The sequence below is a fragment of the Mastigoproctus giganteus genome, chromosome 10 (assembly GCF_048544385.1).
Source record: "Mastigoproctus giganteus isolate SK-2022 chromosome 10, ASM4854438v1, whole genome shotgun sequence".
In the NCBI taxonomy this organism is placed as follows: domain Eukaryota; kingdom Metazoa; phylum Arthropoda; class Arachnida; order Uropygi; family Thelyphonidae; genus Mastigoproctus; species Mastigoproctus giganteus.
The window spans coordinates 133,865,835-133,891,080 of NC_143584.1; the positions used below are offsets into that span (position 1 = coordinate 133,865,835).

A 25,246-nucleotide genomic window follows, 5' to 3' on the forward strand; every position below is an offset into this window, starting at 1 on the left:
ACAAGGGTCATCACTAACAGATTAGAAAGAATACTTGTGAGAATCAACTGAAAGAGCAAACTGGCTTTACGACAGGATTCTCAACTATGGATCACCTTCACATAATATCACAGCTAATGGTGAAAGCAAATAAATATAAAACACTACTATGCTTGGCATTTTGGGATTATGAACAGGCATTGTGTCCCAAAATGATGGCCAAATTTCAGGATCATATTCAGAGCAACAGTCATTGATAAATGGTAGATTTTCCACCATTATTCAGTTAAGCTACTGTAGTGTAGCTTTTATTCCCACTCATGATGCCAGTTGATTGTTATCAATTGGTGTATTCTCCATTTACAAATGAGCAATCAGCCATTATGGATTTGTGATGAAAATAGTTGGACTGCAATAATGAAATATTAGCAGTGGTTTCCAAATCATAGATTTCTATATTGAAATATATTTTACCCAGTATATAAGTTAAATTATAGATGTGGCAATGTGCAAACGCATGTGCAAAGCCAGTCAAACCACTTCATGCAAAACATGTTCCTCTTCAAATAAGAAGGTAAACTGCAGATACAGTAACAGTGGAGCACCTCCATATTTTGGTGCATATGGTTTGATAGGACAAAGTAGACTGGTTACTAGATTTGAATCCATTAGTCTTGGCATACCCTAGTTACAAGCCAGGGTTGAAAAAAAAAAAAAAATAAATACTTATGGGCATATGTTCTAGTCAAAGGAGGGCCAGCTAAGTTATATATTCAGTGTTACACTACACTAGTGCTTAAGTCAATAATGGGCAATTTGAACTAATGTTTATACAGAACTGTCCTGATGTAGCTGATTTTTTTTTTTTTTTTTTTTAACAATGGTAAACTCGGCTATGTGAGTTTACCATTATTAAATCTTACATGACTACTAAATATGGTTAATAATTGTATTCATTGTAAACTCCTCTGATGTGCCAGAATATTTGTTATTCAAAATAATCTCTTAAATTGTGGAATTGCAGGCTTTTTTGCCCATTCCTGTAGGGGAAAATTTATCAGTTGAATAAAATGTGGAGAAAAATAAATATCTTTAAAATTTCACTTCATAATGTTTTACAAATGTTCCCATTGCATTATATGGCACTTATTTTTTTATTTTTAAATTAAGGGAACAACACAAAATTTACAAAATAATGTGTAATAATGTGATCATTTTATACTCTTTAGCAGAATTCATATTTATATGCTTTCTATGATAAGGTTCCTTAAAGGATATATATATTTTTTTTCTTCCAGTTTGGTTCGTAGGAGCACTTATCACGTTGACAGCATTTACAACTCTGTTACTATTTAATCCTTTTCCTCAGGTAGCCCATTTCTTCACAGTAAGTACCATTACATTAAATATTTTTTTTAACAAAAGACTAGGCAACCTTATAGGAAATCTTCCATATATTTTGGAATTTTCTAAATTTCAGTATAATAGTAGTAATGTCAAATGATCCCATAAAAAAACCTACACAGTTCGCCCATCCGTATCCTCCAAGAATTTGTCTAGTTCTTCCTTGAATTTATTCAATCCATTCACTTCCACAATAACAGATGGAAGCCTGTTTCAGCAGTCAATCGCCCGCTGACTGAAGGCAACTTCCACACAATCTATCCTGCAACCATCCTTCCTCAACTTGAATTTATATCCCCCTCATGTGTGGAGGAATGCCATTACTATTCAGCTTACTTAATCCATTCAAGGCTTTAAACACCTCAATCAGATCTCCCTACAGGTGCCTAGTCTTGAGACACTGCATTTTGCAGAACTAAAACATTTCTAGATAAGACAATCCTTTTGTTCCCTCACTAGTCTGGTTGCCCATCTCTGCACATGTTCCAGCAGATCTATATCTTTCCTAAAGTGAAGTCTCCAGACCTGTATACAGTACTCAAGATGTGGCCTAACCATGACCTTGTACAAAAGGATGATCACCTCCTTATCCTTGCTAGAAAAGTTTCTGTATATCATTGACAAAACCCCATGAGCTGTTCTGGCAGCATGTCTGACTGCACAATAACTCCCCCCCCCCCGGTCTTTTTTGTTCTCCACTACCCTGACACAGTTGATAAGCTACTTTGGAATTACTGCTAGCCATATGCAGTACCTTGCATTTGTCAATGTTCAGCTTCCTTTTCTCAGCCCATTAATTTTCCTGTATTTTGTTGTAGTTGCTCACCCTGACAACCTTTATATTATATGCAAACTTAGACATTAAGCCTGATATACCTTCATTGATAAATATTGAAAACAAGAATAGAACCAGCCCTGAACCCCACTAATAACATTAGTCCATGAAGAGCAGTGCCCATTGATAACCACCCCTTTATCTATAGCAGTAACTTACCCTTAATGCCGCAGTGCTCCAGTTTGTACAGTAGTCTTATGTGCAACTATATTAAAAGCTTCCTGAAATCCAAGTACAGTGGATTCCAGTTATTTAGGCCACCGGTTAATCAGGGCAGCTGTTTATTTGGGGCAAATCTTAAAAAACAGAACCCAATTGAGAAAATAGCCAGGGTTTACTTCACTTAATTGGGACAGCATGCCATTTAATCAGGGCAGGAGACCACCCTACAATTGTCTCTGACCATACCACGTGGTTCAGTCAGATTTCTGGAGGTCACAACCATAAAACAATTAGCAGTCACCTGTTTATTGGGCTTTTCTGTTAGTGCAATCTAAACGGATAGTAAACTCGATCTTATTGAATTTGTGATAATACCGACAGCTGGAATTCTGGGGGTTATTATGGTGAAATGTGTTTACACTTCCATGGGATCTTCAACCATATAAAAAAAAATTATTTTCAGAATCTTCTCTTCATTCCTTCATCACCCACAAATGTCAACTAGTTAGTATGTACGTATTACAGTACGTATTAATTATTCCGATTATCACGTATCATTTAATTTTTTAATTGGTAAGGTAATAAAGGGTAAATTTGTGTTTAATATATCTTTACTTTTATAGCCTGTGAATAATATTCTTCCTATTTTTGCTAATTAGAATCGCTGTTTAATAGAATTAAAATTCAATTCACAAACGTAATCACAATGACCGGCACTTACTACACATCGTATAGTGAACGGTACTTTACTGTGGTGAGTTGATTGTACAGTGAACTAATTGTAAAGCAAGGTCCATTGTATTTTTAACTATTTACGTGAAACTTCGGATAATTGGGGTAGTCACTTAATCGGCCAAAATGCACTAGTCCCGATATGTCCCCCAAATAACCGGAATCGACTGTATATATATATCAAAATTATTTTTTGTGTGGACCTTATCTTGCATAACAAAATACTGATGAATATATTACAACTCACTCTTTGCTTTTATATGTAATACAACAAAGAGAGAAATGGAGTGACCCCAGAAAGTCTCATAGTGGGGGATTTTAACTGGAACTTGTGGGTTGATCACTGCACACTAGCATGGCTTTTGTGGATGATTGTTTTCTGCAGCAGCATCCAGAGGGAGTAATACTCTTGATCTGATTCTTCATGCATTAAGAATCTGAAAATAAAGGAACCACTATGTGGAAGTGATCATGGAATCATACTTCCAAATCATTGAATCATAGAGGGAAGGGTTTTTGCTTTCATAAAGGTGACTACAGTGGTCTGACACAATTTTTAAATTCTATAAGTGGGACCAACTGATGCTGATATCATCAGCAAATTCTAAATGGGAAGGAATTAATCTGGGAATGCTACTAGGCTTTTCATACCAACTAATAAATACTGTGCAAGGGTTAAGCCCAAATGTATGTCAGATGAAATAATGAGATTCGTGGCAGAGAAGAAAAATGCATGGGATGCATATAAATTATCAGACGACACAGAAGTCTGTGGTAGATATAAGTTAGTCTGTAATCAAGTCACAAAGGTAGATTACAAGAAATCCTTGGCAAAGGATGCAAAGAAAAACAGGAAAGACTTCTTTAATTATATAAACTATAGAAGGAAGGGGATGAATCAGATTGGTCCACTTAATATTGATGATCTTTCTCAAATCACTGACAAATTGAATGAGTATTTTGTATCTACATTCACACATGAGGAATTCTGTAGGGAATTGGAGAAAAAAAGCTTATTAAACTCTAACAGGGAGCTAAATAATTTTGTAATAATGGAGAGCAAAGTGGAGGAGAAATCGTTGAAATTAAATATAAGCAAGGCTCCTGGGGTGGATGGAATCTATCCAGCTATATTAAAGGAGCTGGAAAGGAAGTAAGCAAACCCTTAGTCATAATTATGAGAACATTCTTGGACTGGAGATGCACAAATGTATCCCCAGTTCACAAAGGGGGATTAAAGGGTGACATGAGTAATTACAGACCAGTCAGTTTACTTATGTTCCAAGGGAAATAATGGGGTCACTGGTTAAAGAAGCATTGCAGGATCATCTAGACAAGACTACAGTAATAATTCTGCCCCAGCCATTATGATGTGGTCACAAAGGAACTTGATGCAAAAAATTATTTTGATATTGTACACTTGGATTTTAGGAAAGCTTTTGCACATGGAAAACTACCGTACAAATTAGAGCAGTATCGCATTAAGGGCAAGTTGCTACAATGGATAAAGGGATGGTTGAGTGGGAGATGACAGAAAGTGGTAATTAATGGACACTGCTCTACATGCACTAATGTCCAAGTTTGCAGAGTTGTTAATGACAGTATGCTACTTCAACAGGATCTAGAAAAGCTTGGCTGAGAAGTGACAACTGCAAAGTACTGCATATGAGTAACAGTAATCCCAGAGAAACGTACCAACTGTGTGCTACTACACTCAGGGTAGTGAAGAATCAAAAATATTTGGGGGTAATTGTGCAGTCAGATATGAAGTGTTCTGAGCAGTGCAGACAGGCTGCCAGAGCTTGTCAATGATATGCAGGTGTAATCCCTTTGTATATGGCAATGGTCAAGTACCTTGAATACTGTGTTGCTAGAATGAGTACAGAGAAGGGCAACAAGGTTCGTGAGGGGATCAAAGGGCTGCTCTTACCAAGAAAGGCTTAAATTCTGCAAATTGTAGCATGTGGAGATTAGGCACTTGCGAGTTGATCTGATTGAGTTGTATAAGGTGCCTTGAGCATGCTCAATGTTTTGGGATTCTTCCTCAGATTATAAACCTGAGGGAGCATAAATTGAAAGTGAGGAAAGGCAGTGGGTAGCTGATTGCAGGAACATACCTCCATCTATCATTGTAGAAGTTGATAGCTTAAATAAATTCAAGGAAGAACTGGACAAACTTTTGTAGTGAATGGACGGGGTTAAATGGGAAGGGGTTTTTTTTTGGCTGATGCTGTATAAGCTTGCTTTTTTGCATCATATGCCAATACTAAAGAAATAGTACTTATCAATTTGAATTGCATATCTACAAAATGAACATTTTGTCCTTCTAATTTTTAAAATTGAGAAACGGATAGTGTAGTATATTTTTACAGCTTCAACTTGTCTCTCTCAGCCAAGGGAAGTATCATATGCACTTTAAGTAGGTCAATATAGTTTTTTTTCAAGAAAGGTGATAAAAATGATGTAACTGATTACAGACCCATATCGTTGCAAAACAGTCTGGCTAAACTCTTCGACACAGCAATACACAGGCCTTTCATTGATCAGAAGCAACATGGTTTCTGTAGTCACAAATTTGCTTCCTTTCTGGCAATATACCTGAGAAGTTCTTGATAACCACCTACAAGTTGATGCAGTCTACACAGATATATCCGTGACCCTTTGCTCTCATGGCTACACAGCTATATAACGCATCGTTCCTTGAGCGTTATCGTCAATCAAGTGAAGTACCTCAAGGATCATCTGCACCTCCAATATTCAAGTTGCTCTCTGTGTGGATGATCTTAAGATCTACTCAGGAGTGAAGGAAATAACGGATTCTCAACAGCTTCAATGTGCCCTCAATAAATTCTCTCTGTGACTATCTCTGAATGGATTGTCTGCTCATCCTGCAGATCTCCACCACTAATAAATACGGAGTACACTGTTAACTCTGTGATCATCGAAAGGTGTGACCAAGTTAAAGATTTCAGGTTCTCTTCTCCAGCAGTGCGAAATTTGATGCCCATGTCCTTAAAATCACCAGCAAAGCATTCAGAACACTGGAATTTATCAAAAGGAACACGTACAAGTTCAAAAACTTCAGATATGCTATTGTCCTATACAAAACCATTGTTGTGCCAATCCTTGAATTCAGCTCACCCATCTGGAATCCTCACACGAAAACTTTAATTAACAAAATTGAAGCAGTCCAAAAAAATTTTGTCCATTACCTTACACATACCGTAATCCTCTATTCTATCACTCAGTGTATTATGAATCGCTATGTGATTACCCTCATCTGAGGCCTCTGTGCACTAGAAGAATTATTGCTGACATCACTCTTTGAGTCAAAGTAATCACTGGAACTTATGAAGCAACTGATATCCTCCTTGTAGACAAGTTAGGAACTGTACGCTGTTTCGCCTTGACCCTGCCACCACGGACTTTATGAAGTTTGGTCCACTGAATGGAATTAGCAAATGACTCTCTCATTGACTTTTTTGCCTCTTCTCTTAAACTGCAAAGTGACTAGCTCTCATCTAATTATTGTAGTTTATTATTATTTGTTTCACCAGTAACTTAACTTAATGCAATCCTCTTTTGTACATATGATTTTAATTTTTAAATCTATATTATTGTTATCAATTTTTCTGCTCTTGGATACATTTTAATGGTTGCCTGTTGTGAATAAAATAAAATATTCATCTCCTGGGCCTGGATTACTACAAAAGTTGTTCAATTAAAACACACTTATGGCAATGACTTTTGACAAAATTTATCTTCAGCCATACCTCCCATGACTTCAATAATCTGTATATGCCTTCCACCTATCAGTGAACCAAAAACTTGAAATTATATGGTGACAAATCTGGACTACACAATGTTTCGGTGTTTTCCAGTGCCATTTGAAGCAAGGCTTGAATTTAGTTGCCAGGGTGATTCCTTCTGTCTAATCCTGAGATATGGGCAGTTCAAAGTTTTGACAAACCATTCTGAGTTAATGAGGACTTCAGGTTCATTAAAGTCTAACACTATTGTTGATAGAGAGTATCACGCATACTTCTAGATATTTCTATAAAACTGGTCTGCATAGATTTTGACATTTCCATATACTTTTATGTCAAGACCTGCAGTTGTACTAATTAGTATCTGCTTCTAGGAGTAAAAGTAGATGACATTGTAGGGCAGATCTGAGAACTTGCTTAACAATGTATCCCAGGGGCTCACATCTGGTGAGTATGGGCTTGGCACACCCAAGGGTCCCGAGCTAGATATCATCATTCTTCTCTTTCTTGGTGATTTCCTTCTACTTTTCTCTCTCTCGGTCCTAGGGTAAATCAATTTTTTTTTTTTTTTTTTGGCTGGTGCAGCATAAGCCTCAGGCTTCCTTGCACCATATGGCTAATAATAATAATAATAAGTACATTTCTTTTATTTGTTGATGTGTGTGTGGCCCTATGAAACTTGGCAACCCCATGTTTATTATATGCAGATACCGTACAGGTAAATCAGTATAGTGTGACTGGCCATAAGCTAGTTTCCAACCCTGGCATGTGGAGCTGGGCCAGGGATCTACTATCTAAATATTATTGTATCAATATACCCAGCATACTGAGGAAGGAAAAAGCATTAGTCAAAAGAAATATAGCAAGTACTGATTCCAGTAACATCTTTTTGAAAGGTGCCAGGCCCTCCAGAAATATGGACATAGAGCACTTCTTAAATGGGATGAACAGCAATTTTCAGCCAAACAGTTAGCATGCCAGTTAAGTGTTCCTGTACGTACAATCAATATAGGAGTGCCCACATCTTCCACAATGTGAGCAGATCAGTTCTTGTGAATTGCAACATCCTGCAGTATGTCCATATCTTAAACAGCGAAACACATTGTTAGATGATAACTACAGTGCCCATATATACACATCCAGAATGCTCAAGTTTTTCTCTAATTCTGGGTGCATGGTTAATATCCAGTCCTTGCACTAATTAAACTTGTTTACCCTCGAAAAAGAGACCTTGCACTCTCTAGTGAATTCATCCTTTGATATATCAAATCTGCTGGATTTCATTCATAGATTTCTTGAATTCCTTTTTCCACATCAAAAATTATAATCCGGCATAGAGGTCATGTTATCCTGTGTATTGGACTCAAACCAATGTGCATATTTAGTGATGAACAGCAATCCTCAGGCAGGACTCTTCCTACTGCAGAACCTTTCACAGTTAATCTATTATACATCAGCCTCACAGTGTTTTCATCATCATAACCACAAGGAAGGCCATTGAACCGTTTATGTGGTTTCCCCTCTGTTAATGAGAATGAATGAACCATTCCCTGATTATTCTGTAGTACAAAAGATTCAGATTTTAATAGAGCAGACAGAGCCTCCTCCAGATGACCTTTTTGAAAAGAGTGTTCAATGTTCTTTAAAGCTTCATTCATAACCTACTGCAAATGTTCCAATTGTAACAACCTAAACTTAAGGGAAGCTGCATCGTCCACAGGCCTGACTATTTATCTTATCCTCATATACAAATGTCATTTCTTTTTCCTTTCATACAACTTGATCCCAAGTTGTCGCACAATCCAATGATGAAAATAGCAAAGCTCATTAACAGATTCCACCTTTCTTGAAATGCATTCGTGACAATTTCCTTTTCATGGAAATTAATAGGATGCATAATTCTTTTAACTTTTATATTACATGCATTACTTGACTTTACGTAAATTTTTACTTGTTGGTAGAAACGTATTTTGCATCCCGTAGGAATAAATGGAGGTATCGTGAAACCAATAACATATTGGTAATTTGTTCCAAGACCTCGAAAGTTGAAATTTTTGCTATATAACTAAGCAATTTATCTCTCTAAAGGGTCATTTTTATAATAGAAATTGCACTACACTTTCATCGTTATCATATATTCTGTTATAAGAATCAATTTTGAAATTTTTCTAAAGCACAATCTATTATAAATGAGTAGTAAACTTGATCTTATTGTGATAATACCGATAACTGGAAGTCTGTGGGTTTTTAGTTACAGTGTTATGGTGAAATCTGCTGTACACCAATGGAAACAGTGAAAGGAGTGAAGGTGGAGTTGGGTTTCTGGTCCATAAAGATTTTAAAAACAACATTTTGGAATTCAAAAGTACATCAAAAAGCCAAGGGTGTCAAGACTAATACTCAAGATTTCTAAGAGGTACAAGCTAAAGATTATAATGATTTATGCACAAACATCGAGCCATGATGATGAAGAGGTTGAAGAAATGTACACCGAAATTGAGTCTTCTAGATGAGCAGAAAACGCACTACACTATTATTATGGGGGACTTCAATGCTAAGGTTGGAAAAAGGCAAAACAGCGCAGAAAGAGGAACTATAGGAGATTTTGGAATTGGTGAAAGAAATAAAAGAGGTGAAAGACTTGTGGAATTTGTAGAATCTCAAGGACTGTCAGTAATGAACACTTTTTTCAAGAAAAGGGTAAACAGAAAGTGGACATGGAAGAGTCCAAATGGATTAACAACTAATGAAATCGACTTCGTCCTCACCAAAAGAAGATATATTGTGAATGATGTTACTGTCCTGAATAAGGTAAATGTTGGAAGTGATCACAGAATGGTAAGATGTACACTTGATATAGATGTAGGAAAGGAAAGGAAAAAACTGACTCAAGTAAATAATACAAAGGTCTTTGAGATAACAGAGGAGGAGAAAAAGCAGTATGTGCTGGAACTTAAGAACAAGTTTGAGCTTCTGCAGACTGCTCAGGACCAAGATATCGACGAGGAATATTACAACTTTCTGAAAGTGATAAAGCCCAAGAAACCTATAGGGAAAAAGAAATCCAAAGAAGAAAAAATTAGTCAAGAAACACTTGTCATGATGAACCGAAGACAACAAATGAAGAGCAAGAAAAACACTGACAGGGAGAAAATTGAGTATACTGAGTTATGCAAAGCCATTAGAGACTCAGAGAGGACACAAGAAAAGTAGAACAAACATTAAGGGAAAAACAAAGGATTTAAATCAGCAGCCATGAGCAGTAATACAGAAACTGAAGAATAGTGATGGTGTACTTATAAACAGCAGAAGACTACTATAGAGAATTATACAAGGAGCGAGGGAATGATGCCAGCAGTGGGGAAGATGGATTGCAAAGTAGCAACACATACAACATACCCGATATTCTTGCTGATGAGGTAGAACATGCATTGAAGAAAATGAAGAATCAGAAAGCCCCGGGGGAAGATGAAGTTACTGTAGAGTCGTTAAAATTGGGAGGAAGAGACATAACACAAAAACTGGCAAGGCTCTTTACAAAGTGCATTAGAAAAGGTGTGATGCCTAAGCAGTGGAATAATGCAATCATAGTTTTGCTGCATAAGAAAGGAGATAAATTGGAAATTATAGACCAATTAGCTTGTTATCCCACATGTACAAGTTGTTCACAAGGGTCATTACTAACAGATTAGAAAGAATACTTGATGAGAATTAACCGAAAGAGCAAGCTGGCTTTAGGACAGGATTCTCAACTATGGATCACCTTCACGTAATATCACAGCTAATGGAGAAAGCAAATGAATATAAAACACCATTATGCCTGGCATTTGTGGATTATGAAAAGGCATTTGACTCCATACAGCACAAGGCAATGTTTCGGGCACTGGAAAGACAAGGCATTGATACCCCATATATTATGATTTTGAAGAAAATATATTAGAATGCTACCTCCTTTATTAGACTAGACAAAGACAGTAGCAAATTTAAAATCGAGAAAGGAGTTCGACAAGGAGACACAATATCTCCGAAGCTGTTTACTGCTGCCCTTGAAGAAGCTTTTAGAAGATTAGACTGGTCGCAGAAAGGAGTCAATGTGAACGGAGAGTACCTAAACCATTTACGATTTGCAGATTACATTGTGGTCATAAGCCACGATCCCAAAGAATTAGAGGAAAATCTTAATCAGTTATGCACAGTTAGTAAGGATTTTGGAGTAAAGATGAATATGGCTAAAACAAAAGTAATGATGAACAAATATGCCACAGAAAGGGAAATAATGATTGAAGGAGCAGTAATTGAAAAGGTGGAGTCATATACTTATCTGGGACAAGTTATTAGCTGTAATAATGATAAATGGCTGGAAGTCAAGAGAAGAATAAATTTTGGATGGATAGCATTCATTAAATATAGTCACATACTGAAGAGCAATATCCCAGTTTGTCTGAAACGTAAAATAATGAACCAATGTATACTCCCCACCATGACTTGAAGTGAAACTTGGGCACTTACCAAAAGAATGGAAGAGAAGCTGAGAACTACACAGTGAAGAATGGAACGAATTATATTGAGAATCAGACTGTTAGATAAGAAGAGAGAAACATGGATTAGGCAGCAAACTCAAGTAAAGGACATTCTTATCAAAACTAAAGAACTAAAATGGTCTTGGGCAGGACACATAGCTCGAAGACATGATGACAGATGGACTAAGAAAATGACAGAATGGTACCCAAGAGGAGCTAGAAGAAAACCTGGAAGACAAAGGCGGAGATGGATAGATGAAATTCATGAGTTTTTGGGTAGTAAATGGATGGCCCAGTGCTCAAAACAGAAGGAACTGGAAAGTTGCTGGAGAGGCCTTCATTCTGCAGTGGATTGAAAATGTCTGATGATGATGATGATAACAATATTCAAAATCTATTATTCCTAGTGGACAACCAATCACTGGGACAGATAATGCGAACCGACAGGTAGTTCAAGAGTTCGTGAGAGGATACAATGTTGCCAGAGTGTATTCATGGAGCTTTCTGATGTTCCTAAAACCAAGGTCAATTTAAGTAACATGGTGGAGAGTGTTGGTCACGAAGCTGAGGATCTGGATGAGTTGGAGTAACTGCAACGAAGGATAAGAGTGTAGCCAGCACTGCAAGTAAAGCAGCTCAGGGCAAAAAGGATTCCAGGATATTTTTATGCTTAGCTTCTTAAAACTAAATTATAACATTTTTTTTTTTTTAATGAGTGGTTAAGTAAAGCTTAACTTAACAAATCCAAAAATTTGATCACAGGAATGCATCCCTGTGTCCCATTTACCTTGTTTTGGTACACATCCCTGATATAAACAGAGACTACCTGTACAGGTTTTCCTGTTTATTTCTCCCACCTTTAATATACAGGGTCATAGTTGATGTATTACTCTGGCATTGGTAAGATGCAATCGTCATGCACATATCAATTGAAGTTTATCCTAATTGCAACTGTTGATGGACAAAGAACTACATTTACCATATATGGTCTTACCCCATCTTTGTGGGAAAATGTTTCTTCCATGTTCACTCCCAAACTTTATTAGTTACGTAACACAAGTTTAGCAGGAGCCAAAGAACTGTATGCTAATATTTTATTACACACGACTCACTGTGTATCATTATTTCCAACATATATAAAGCCAAAATTCAAATAACTGATGTCATACTTTCATTTTGGTCTTTTATTAGTTGGTTTCTGGGGAACAAAAGGCTGTAATTGTTCATCCTCACTTTGAAGTGTGATAATATTGTGTTCATTTTCATCAACCCCACAGTTGCACTACTAGAAGTACTTGCTTCTCATTTTAAATTTTTTTTTTTTTTTTTTTTTTTCAATCACAAATCCATGATCATAATATTTCGAAATACTTATAATTATCAAAAAAATATTTATACAAGGAAGTGAGTTTAGTTATGCTTACTAGTTTTACGCACTAATCTTGTAATTGCAAAGACAGTCTGCACCGCACCACCAGCACTATAAACATGCAAGAATGTGTCAGCAGAAGGCTACTTTTTTTTATCCACCTGAACGATACATGATATCAATTCGCTTCTCCCTCAACCCATCTACTCCAGACTAAATCACATAACTACATTACTACTTTTTTTTGTAGATGTCACTACCTCTATGCCAGTGATGGTGAACCTTTTAGGCCAACGTGTCAAAAATTCAAAAATGCCTAACTTGACTCTCCCAGCGTGTCAACCCCCCCCCCCACCCGAATAAAAGAGAAACATTTATTTTAAAAAAATACAGTCCAATCATGTGTGGTGTTATGTATTATAAATTGAAATGGCAAATAATTACAAAAATGAAATACCAGTAAAATAATAATAATAATGAAAAAACAGTTTCAAACAGGAGGAAAACTGCAATTATGCAGAAGTATAAAGTGAGAAAAGGTAAAAGAAAAATCAGTGATTTACAATAGAAAACGAACAATATGTACACTGATAATTGGGCTAAAATAGTGCACTAAAAAATTACCCTACTTTTAATAGTAATTTTGAATTGAACAGGAAAAAAATAAATAAATAAATATACAGGGTGTCTCAAAAATATTGGTACAAACGTTTAGGGGAGGTAGGTAACATCTAAAGGAATGTGAATCGCATAGGAACCCAGAAACGTCACAGGAAAGTAGTAGAAGAGGCACAAGAAGCAATGTCCATTGATTACCACTCTGTCTTTTCCCCCATCCCAGCAATTTGCCTCCAATGCCACACTGCTCCAATTTGTTCAGCAGTCTTCCATGTGGACTGGATGCAGTCTTCCCTGCATCCAGTTCCTTTGTGACCACATCATAGTATCCAATAAAATTGGTCAGACAAGACTTTCCCTTAACAAAACCATGCTGTGTCAGAGCTATAACTGAAATCTTGTCTAGATGATCCTGCAGTAGCTCTTTAACCAGTTCCTCCATTAATTTTCCTAGAACAGAAGTTAAACTAACAGGTCTATAATTACTTGTGTCGCCCTTTGTGAATTGGAGTCACATTTGCACATCGCCAGTCCATGGGTACCTCCCCTGAGTTCAAAGAAGCTCTCATAATTATGGCTAAGGGTTTACTTACTTCCTTTGCTGCCTCCTTTAATATAACTGGATAGATCCCATCCACCCCTCCCAGGTGCCTTTTTTATGTTTATCTTCAACAATTTCTCCTCCACTTTCCTCTCACTTATTACAAAATCATCTAGCTCACTGCCAGAGTTTACTTCACCTCTGGCATTCCTCATGTGTGAATGTAGATGCAAAATACTCATTTAGTTTGTTAGCCACCTGAGCAGGATCATCAGGAGTTGAACCATCAATATCCAGTGGACCAATCTGATAATCTGATTCATCCCTTTCAGTTTACATAGGTAAAGAACTCTTTTCTGTCTTCCTTTGCGACTTGGTTACAGACCAGCTTATATCTATCATAGGCTTCCATGTCACCATGAATTAATGGGTGACAACCATGTCACCCATTAATTTATATGTATCCCATGCATTTTTCTTCTCTGCCATATGTCTCATTAGTTCATCTGACATCCATTTAGGCTTAAATCTTGAACAATATTTCTTAGTTGGTATGTAAAGCCTAGTAGCTTCCAAGATAAATTCTTTGAATGCTTCCCATTTTGAATTTGCTGTTGGTATCATCATCAGTTGGTCCTACCCATAGAATTAAGTACTGTCTCAGACCACCGTAGTCACCTTTGCGAAAGCAAAAACCCTTCCCTTTACTCCTGATGGTAGTTACCTCTTTGAGTAAATCCCACTTCAGCACACTGTGATCACTGCCACCTTTTGTGCCTTTATCTGCATTCTTAATGCATGAAGAATCACTACTGATAATCAGATCAAGAGTATTGCTCCCTCTAGTTTCCTCCCGAATATGCTGATGTAGAAAACAATCATCCAATAAATCCACAAAAGCCTTGCTAGGGTGTGAGTGACCAACCTACAAATTCCAGTCAATATCTATGAAAATAAAACTCTCTGATTTACTGGCCCACTCTATTTCCCTGTACGGTTTCTTATTATACTCATCAGAGTCATTAGGCCTATAGCACACTCCTACTCTCAATGCTTATATCACACCAAACTGTCCAGTGATTTCGACTGGCTTCACTTCCTTGGATTTTGTGTGTTTCTTAACTAATAGCATAACCCCTCCTCCCTTCCTATACACATTGTACTGCCCAAATTCCAGTTCTGCATTCCTTATATCTGTGTTACACCACGTCTCTGATATCGCAACAATATCTGCCTTTGATGTTTTGAGCAATACCTCAAATTCCTAGCATTGGTGTACACGCAATTATACATGCACCTGTTCCTATTCTTAGCTACCCTCAACACAACCCATGTGTTAAAAACCGGGCTGAAAAAAATTCTACCCCTTGAGCCTTGCACAATCTTTCCAGGGCCGAATTGATTGAGAAGGCTCTCATCATATACTCCCTCCTGTCGTGTCTGGGCAGAATTGCAGACACTTTCAAATTCAACCCTAATTCACGGCTTTTTTTCAACAGTGACCTGTACTTGTTAAATAATTCCGCCGGTCTCCTACTCTTAATATCATTAGTGCCAACGTGTACAACAATATCAACTTTTGTGCCTTTAAAAGATGATATCCGCTCTACAACGTCATCAACCTTTGCCCCTGGTCCTGTTCCACCTATCCTTTTTACATACCATGTTCCCCGTTTCCCTGACAATAGAGTCACCAACAACTACTATTCCTGTGGGACTAGCGCTTTCTGCCTTGGGGGTTGCCGCTGTGTTGCGTGATGATCAAGTGCAAGCTCTGGCATTGATGTGGGCAGCTGATAGGCCCTTCAATTTAGATCCTTTGAGGGCATCCACCCTATCCTTCAAGCTCTCATATAGGTCCATAACAATGCTGAGTTGTCGCCTGATTTTCTCACAATTTGATTTGATTAACATCAATTAATGAATTTTTTGTTGCTAAGTCTGAAATTGAAGGTAGATACTTTGTGCACTTTAAGCCCAAGCAAGCAGCACTAACTTCATCTGTCAGTCTTAATATTGTTTAATGCCAAGAATAAGGTCTTGCAAGAGTATGTAGAGGAAAAAATTGAGTAAAGCCATTGCTAGATTTTTAAGGGTGCTAAAAGTTTCTTGTTCGTAGTAGCACTCTTCATTCTGCAGGTGATTTCTTTCCAGATCCTCAAGTTGAGACCTCAGGTCGACAAACACTGGCCTGGAACTCTGCTAACTGCAGCTCTAATCCTTCTCCCTCTTTGAGTTCAGCTGAATTCAAACAGGGAGAACAGTTGTTGTCAGGTGTTGGTGAATGCTGGCATGTCGCAGGTTCGCCATCACAGCTCTATTCCAGTATATTAATAACTAGGAAAAAAAAATAGTAAAAATTAGAACAAAACAGAAGTGGTGTACGCTACAAATATGAAAAATTTATTTTATTTTTTATTAGGATTTTTCACAGAACACAGTTTCAGATGGCATTCTACATTAACTGTTTCATCCAGGGAGATCTATGTGATGGAAATGTATACTGTCGCTGTTTTTAAAGATATTATTTAAAAAAAAATTTTCTGTTTATACTCCGGCATGACAACCAAGTCAGTAGAGTTTACAATAAATCATCAATACAAATATTTATCGTATTTAGTAGTCATGGGCTTGACCCCCTGTCCACTCAAGGAACGCGTGCTATGCACTGTCACTCCTGACCACTGGGCTACGTCAGGCCTATGGTTTTGTAGCCAAAAAAATTTAAACAGCACCATCTTGCTCACAGGATTTTCCTTCTAGGACATGTTTAAGGACATCAAATTCTCCACTGCTAGCCCATTACATTAAAAACTGTCTTTTCTTGATGACCACATACACAGGATGTGATCTCTCTCTATGTGCAAGTTCACACAAATGTGAACTATATACTTGTATATATAAGCACTTCACATTTGGGTTTCTCTAATTTGTTGTATAGTTAGGTGACTCTGAGGGTTCAAATGATCCAGGGTCCGAGTATAATTTAATTTCTTTGTTAACCTGTATACAGTGGCTTTCCTTATATTAAATCTGTAATGCTTAAAAAATTAGATCTCAATTCTATTATAAACATAATAAAAATCTGTTTCTTTTTTGAAGATTATACCATGGCAACCAAATCATCATTTTCACTTTCGTCTCACCTTATTTATAATAGTATGCTGTAACTTTGTTCTGTCCATTATGCTTGAGGTAAGTTACAATCTTTTATATGCATGAGAGTTCATGAATTAACTTTGTTTCCTCATTAACTAACTAAACTAATTATGTACATCATGAAAATTTAGCTTTTGCTGCTCTAAAGATTTTCATAAACAAAGTTAATTGTTTATCATGGTTGGTTGGTTTGGTTCAGTTATATTTAGATTCTCAAAATATAATGCTACCATTGGTAAGCATCCATTTTAGCCCGCCACTTTTTATATTTACGTTAATATTCCATATAATGTCTTCTGCTCAGTATATCAGAAACATCAAGTGTTACTTTAATAGTTCAGCAGAACTTCATATATTGGTCAGTTGACTTGACTTGACTAGAGGAACTGGCTACCTTTGTTAGCCACATATGGTCCTTGTGTATGATAATGTAATTACTTCTCAAATGGATAACAACATGCTGATAGAGTATTAAAAATTATCCAGATATTTGTCAGCAACAGTGCCTAGGACCGGGAATGTAGAGGGCCCCGAATTCCGATTATATTTTAATTTTTTTAAATATAAAAAAAATGGTTGTTTCTTAATATAACACTTTAATTATACAAAAAAAATCAATATTGGCTTATTTATTTTAGCCTATTTTTATTATTTAAACAAAAACACACATGCACATTTAAAACTGTTTGCTTTGCTATGAATGTGACATCGTATTGCCTAGAATGAAATGAAAAACGCATTAATGCAGTATGTTACTAGAGCATAGTATTGTCTGTTGGTGAGTGGAACATGCCTTGGCAACTGGACCAAACCATTTTGCAGAAGGTTAGGGTAAAGTGGCAAACAAATTGAGGATGAAGCAAGCACCACTACATTGCGGAACAGTAATCCCTTTTAACTCTTAATTCGCACTTTCTAATTGTCTAAAAGCAATGTGTACCCAGTTAGTCTCTCAATCAGAGGATTGATGGATTATCTGTAGTGAAGCTGGTAAGAGAATTATGAATGCTCTCTTTACTTCCTAACCCCTATTCCTAAGAATAGAAGTGCTTAGGTAGCCACACCCTCAAAAGACAGTAGAAAGGTTTACTGCGTGAATATTTCTCATACAAATCAAATTTTTTTGTTATTATCAGAAAATAAAGAATAATAGATTGGGGCTGTAATGAATAAAGAAACTTTCTCTTCCTATGGATAAATTTTTATCACAAGTGAATACCAGTGGTGTACCTGTGCCTTCAACAAGTCATGATGTAAAGGAAAACATATGTAGTGAAAAAAGAAAATAGTGTATCTGTTCTGGAAGCACAAGAATGTGCCACAGAAGTTAACTTACTTTTAACTTCAGTTTTTTGGAATAAAAATGAATCAGTGGCTGCAAAGTCGAAGATGGAAAGCGAAGTTATAATTTACAATTTAAATGATCCCAGTGACGGGCTAGAAATAATAAGAGTTGAATTAGTTCGAATGGGACCACCCAAAATAGAAAAACCAAAGCTCTATCCCATTGATGCTTATCGCCAACAGTGTACAACTGAGAATTGTTTCAGGACCTTAAAAGGACTTGTTGGTTGATATACTTTGAAAAAAGGGATGCCATTTTCTGCAAATATCCTTGAAAACTACTGGGTTTCATTTACAAGATGGTTTAAGCTTACACAAGAACTTTCAAAATCATAAAATATGCATGTAATGGTGGAAGGAATTAGAGCTCCAGTTAAAATCACAATTTGATAGAGAAAATAAAAAAGAACAGGTAATTGATTAATTAAATTTTGGCTATGGGAGGAAGCAATGAAAAATTATTTGAACCAATACTTAATGAACATGTACATCTGCACATTGAGTAGTCAGACGTAGAATGGTATTAAAAGAAATTTGTAGAAGAGTTTGCGATGCAAAATTTTTAGATTGTACCTTGGATGTAAGTCACATGGAACAAATAATGGTCATAATTAGATTTGTTTCTATGTCTAGCTGCACTACAAAAATTTATGAACAGTTCTTGGGGTACTTAGCTGTTCATGATACTTCAGGGAAAGAACAACATCAACCTAAGTAACTGCCATGGGCAAAGGTATGAGAATGGTTGTAACATGAAAGGTAAATGTAATGGCATACAAGCAAGAATTTTACAAAACAATAAAACAGCTTTTTATGTTCCGTGTGTTGGGCATAATTTAAATTTAGTTGTACTGCTGCAGCACATTCTTCAACATTACAAAGATTATATGCGATTTTAGCTGCTTCACCAAGTAAGTGAGATATTTTAAAAAGGAACTTAAAAATTAATGTGAAATCTCTATCAGAAACAAGATGGGAAGGAAAGATAAAAGCTGTTGAAGCAATACAATATATCAGTTACAGTCTGAAATAAAGTCATGCAAAGTACTGCAATTATATTGATAGAAGGTGCTCTTAGTAGTCAACTAAACAAATTTAGGACATCATGATTTAAATTGTGCATGGATAAAGCTATCCATGTACTGAGTTGGAAGTACCGTCAGTTTTATCAGAAGCACAAGTTTACCTATGAAACTTCATCAGATGAACGCTCTATTGATCCAACCAAAAGGAATTTTTTAATCTAATAATTGATGTAGCTATTGTTAGCTTAGATCAGATGAATGAAATATCCTGAGCTTTTCGTCTTATTCTAAAATCAGAAAACTTAACGAATTTATTTGAAAGTGCAATAGAAACAAAATGTCAACACCTTGAAGCAAAGACAGGAGCAGCGAGATTGATGACAAGAAATCCAATCTTTGCAGCATGTTTTAAAAGAAAAAACTTAGTTGAATTATATCCCAACATCACCATTTCTCTTTGGATATTATTAACTTGGCCAGTTGCATTTGGAAAGAGGAGTTTTTCAAGACTCAAAATGATTAAATCATATTCACGAGCAACAGTTGAACAAGATGTACTAAAAGATATAAAAACTTTTAAGTTTGTTTCTTTAATTTTTATGAGGAGGTGACAGACTAGAGTGCACAAATTCCTAGCCACCTAAATGCAAGAACTTGTTCAATGAGGCATAATGGATGTTGAAAAAGTCACATGCTGATAAAGTTCAGTGGCAGACCACAAAACATTAGAAAACAGGCCCTGAGTTTTGGATTGCATATCACTATGTATTTTTCTATCTACAACCAGTAAAAGTAAAGAATAAAATATAATATTAGCTTTCAGGGTGAGGTGTCCCCTCTTCAGCTAAACAGTGAATGGTGTGCTGCGTATAGATATACTTTACATAAAAAAAAATAATAATAGGATTTCATTGGGCATGATCATGAAATCACATGTCTGGTGTCAGTAATGCAAAATGGTTAAATCCATAATTGAGTTTATATGCACCCCCTTATTATGGTTCACAGGGCTATTACAATTGAATATGTGCTGGCAGTAGCCACACAAAGAGTCAGGGATCAAGATTGTGTTGTTCAACCCAATAATGCAGAGCGATTAAAATTAGTGGACCGGAGAGCGCCCCTCATGTTCCGAAACACGATCTTTCAATCTCCTAGCAATTTTGCCTACATAACAATCCAGAAGTGTAATGTGATACACAGAACTGATAGGTGTTTTCACCTTAGAAATAATGGAACATAATTTCCTACAAGGAAGTTGCACACACCAGGATAGTAGGGGATGTAGGGAGTTGAGGTAAACTCATTATCCTGTGGGGGATTTGGCCATGTAATTAGTTCACATCTATCCAGAACATGAGGTGGAAAGCTCCACCCTTACTTTGGAAATCTGTAATTGCCTGTCACCTATGGAACTGGATTGTGTCTAAGCACTAGTAAACAAGGTATGCACCATGCTGCATAAATGACCAGTAGTATGTGTAGACCCATAGTAAATTGGCCTTCACATATGGACCAAAAAAGGAAGGGTATTATTTGTTTCCAGTTTGACAGGGAATTGAGATATTGACACCAGAGTGATGGGGACAAGCAAATTCAAAAATATTCGACTGACAGGGACACCCCTAACTGTGCCCTGAATTTGGTGGTATTTCCATCTGAAAGCTGCTTGCATAGGCAATAGCCTGTGGCACTGGAACAGAAGTGAACAGGGAGGCCACATCGAAGGAAACCATAGCAATTTACTAACTACGGGTCTGTATACGCTCCTGGTCATTTATGTACCTTACTTACCAGCAGTTTACCTCAACTGCCTACATCCCCTACTGTCCTGGCGTATCTGAATGGATTACCAGGATTTTGCGCTCTTACCACATACGGTGTGTGCAACTTCCTGGTAGGAAATTATGTTCCATTATTTCTAAGGTGAAAACACCTATCCCTTCTTTCTTGCAAAGTGGTTCTGTGTATTATGTTACATAGGCAAAACGGCTAGGTAGGTAGGTTTTTGGTTTTTTTAGGAGCATTAGCAACTAAGGCCATATTGCTCTGGTAATATGCGGTGGTCATTCCCTGACCTTTCCGTATTTGGTGGTGACAGGCAAAAAACTGCTAGGTGATTGAAAGATTGTGTTTTGGAACATGAAGGGATTCTGCTGTTGCTGAGCATTATTGGGTTGAACAATGAACCTTGATTCCTGACTATTTGTGTGACTACTGCCAGCACTCATGGCTTGAAGCACTGTGTGTATGCACCCAATTATGGAGTCTACCATTTTGCAGTGCGATGAGTGCTGTCGTTCATCACGTGTACGTAATTTACAATTATGCCCAGTCAACTCTTATTGTTTTGCTGAAGAAGGGACACCTCCTCCTGAAAGCTACTATTATATTTTACAATTTACCTGTAATTTATGTCGGTCATTAAATAGAAAAATACACAGAGACCACAAAACAGTTTCACTGGCTGCTGCAACTATATGATCTGGAAAAAAAACAGAAAGTAAAAACAATTAGTCACTTGTGTACCTTATATGCATACAGAATTGAAATTAAAATGCAAGGTTAACCTGTTTTCTCTATTTAGAGGTAAAGAAGCAAGGGTGTCCACCACAAGAAAAGATGAAGATGGCAAAAAGGAGTGATAGCATTTGGCAGGTCTGTTATGAGGATATTCTGGCAATAGTTAACCAAGGACCACTTTAGCTGATTTCTGAGAAAACATCACAAAGAGGATTGCATAATATGGATATATAAAATAGGATCCCCCAAAAAGACCCATGTTAACAGCTGTGCATAAAACCTGGCCTGTAATGATTCCAGGAACAGACTTCACAGGAGAAGCAGAGAGTAATTTCATCCATACTTTGGGGGGGATGTTTTCAAAATGGCCTAATATTGATATAAACTATTTAAAGGGTTACGCAGATGGCTTAATTTTTTGTCAGTGTCTGTATAATGCTATGACCCTTTATAGCTGAAATGTAAATCTGTGTTGACTCCAATGCATTAAAGCAAACCAAATGACAACATAATGGAGAAAACAAGGAGTGGCCATGCATCTCATTGAGTCGTAGAATTCCCTTAAAAAAAAAGTTGATATATTAATTTGTCAGTCATCCTTTGCTGCTTATAATATTCTACCATATCTAGCCCCTTTAACAGCACATTACAATAGTTTTTTAAATTTTGCATATTCTTTCTCATGGTTGTCATTTCCCAAATGCAGAACCTTCAATTTACCTGGTTCTTTTTGTTAACAACTCAGTCCACTTTAATATCACAGCAGATTTTGACGTGTACCTTGCCATACCATCAATCAAAAATAACAGGGGACACTGTTCCTAAATTATTCTTTTTTACTTCAGGCAGTTTAACACAGTCAATGAACTATTTTCCTTTGTATTGGCTTTAGATGGAGTAGTGTATATTGCCACAGCCAAAGGACTTAATGGTGCACGTTCACATGATATAACATTCTTGCAGTGAAAAAATCTCTGCTTCTCAAGTTGTAGTAGTAACTAATGAACTGAAAATTATATAATCAATAGTTTTAAATCTGTTTATTTTAAACAAATAAATTGTACCTCTGCTTTCTTTAGGTTTTTGTTGCACAGAGCATGTGGTTGAAAAGATGTTGGAGGTTAATGATCAAGAAGAGCAAGCCTAAGAATAAGTACAAAATTGTGGAAAAAGAGCTTGATTCTAGTCATGATTGGTGTTATCTGGAAAACACTAGATATTCTTGTGGTTTTCATCATTAGTCAAGAGATGGGATGTAATTTTTACACTATTGTGATAAAATTTTAGTCATTTTTACCATACATGTTTGATAACATGACTCTTCTGATAAATATTTACTATCACAGTTCAGAATTAACATTTTTAAGAGAATGGTAAACATGATCAGTTCCTAGTGAAAATATTTCCCACAAAAATCATTATGTAAATAATTTCAACAAGAAGATATAGCTCTTATTTAACAAAAGTTTCTAGTAATTTTAAAGGAAAATTACTGATTGTATGATATGTGTTAGTAATCTACAATCCATGAAATTATGATACGGTCTATTACTTCATGGATTGAAAATTGCATTACAGTATTTACTTACAAATGGCTTACTTCTTCTAAATATTAAGCTAAAATACACCCCATTAATTTTTTGCTGTTAATACTGGTAGAGACTCAAAAATTCATCATATGATAGACTATCCTTAAACACAGACAACAACTGTTTTTATTTCATATATCAAAAAATCTCTTTTGGCTGATTATCATGCTGAAGTGCACAATGCTTTCATTTTAATCAAACCACACCATCTCTAGAAGCCTTTTTTTTATTATCATATAATTTTAAAATATTATATCATACCTAGGCACATCCAGAAATTTTGATGAGAAGGCTTATATGTTCCACATAGGTAGTACAATTATATAATGAAGACAACTAGTAGAAAGTTATGAACCAAGACCCATTACATAAAGTGCAGAGAAATTTAAGGGAGCCAAGTACACCTGTACTGGAATCATTCAACATGATTCCAGTACAGGTGTACTTGGAATTAAATGAGAGGAATTCTTTCTCTGTATAACAGATGTCTGAATGAAACAGGTTTTATCAGTTTTTTATGTCAACTAAGAAGTTATGGGATGTACTGCATAAAACCTTGCCTCTCAAATTAATCCCCATTTCATTTACAAAGTAACTAATTTAAATTATAGAAACTTTTTGCGTTAAAAAATACCCAAAGTGACTACTAGATAGATGGCTAAAGAATGTACAGGCTCTTAAAGGGCAATAGTTTGAGAGGAAGCAGAGTAGCATTAAAATTTCATGAGTCCTAGAGTATGAATGCAGCACTGTAACTTATATTAATCCATTAACATAGATGCACTGTTGGATTAACATATCATAATCACAGTGATTTTCTCCTTGGTAACGGTCAAAATTAGTATGGAGATAAAGGGGTGCATCTACTAATGCCTCTACTCTGATGAATGTCAATTAGAAACGTACATATTTATTTCTGCATTAGTTAGTGCTGTTTTTTTTAGTATTCTTTATGGATGCCTAATTACTACTACAGGGACACATGGAATGTGTGTTTAGACATATCAATAAAGAGTTTCATTCTGTTAATGTAATGATATCATTAATCAGATTATGTTTTATATTGAAGATCTGATTACTGTAGTTGAACTATTTCTTGTAAAAATTATATATTTTTTATATCTGCTCTGTATAAAAATATTAATAAAGATATTTTTCTTGAATAAAATTATTCCATAATAGTACAAGCATGGGCTAAAGAGAGACTAATTGGTCAAACGCTGCTTATTTATGTTTGTATATGTAGATATTCACACCTCTTTCAATAGACTACAATTTCCAAATAATACCAGAGTTATAGAAAAATGTACTATACAGGGTTGCCAGATGTCTGCAGAAACACAATGAGGATGCAGCAGTACTACCATTATTGCTGACCGGGCTAGCCGGGTGGGTAAAGTACTTGCCTAGCAACCCAAAGGTCGCGGGTTCGAATCAGAGTACTGCAAAAACCTTGGGAGGTGCATTATGGCCACAGAAGCTGATGCGCCAACAACTACTGTTATTTAAATCATTTTCAGCTGATGGAGAGGAGGCATAAGTTCAAATTGTGGAAAGACAGTTATAGAATAAATGTGCCTTTAGCCAGCGGGTGGTTGATTGTTGGAACAAACTTAAATAAGTTCAGGGCAGAACTAGACAAACATTTGGAGTGAATGAGAAGGTTGTTGTTTTTTTTT

General features: G+C 36.2%; 1 protein-coding gene across 1 annotated transcript in view; it reads left to right on the forward strand.

Annotated features, from left to right (window-relative positions):
* Window positions 1-23,225, forward strand: part of LOC150079292 (polyamine-transporting ATPase 13A3-like) — a 559,638-nt gene extending 536,413 nt beyond the window's left edge. Inside the window, exons 28-30 of the mRNA XM_090383023.1 lie at window positions 1,278-1,366; window positions 17,030-17,122; window positions 23,058-23,225. Coding sequence (XP_090239149.1) covers window positions 1,278-1,366; window positions 17,030-17,122; window positions 23,058-23,219 — 344 coding nt within the window. The 3' untranslated portion in view covers window positions 23,220-23,225. The remainder of the gene's footprint in view (window positions 1-1,277; window positions 1,367-17,029; window positions 17,123-23,057) is intronic.
* Window positions 23,226-25,246: the final 2,021 nt, after the last annotated feature.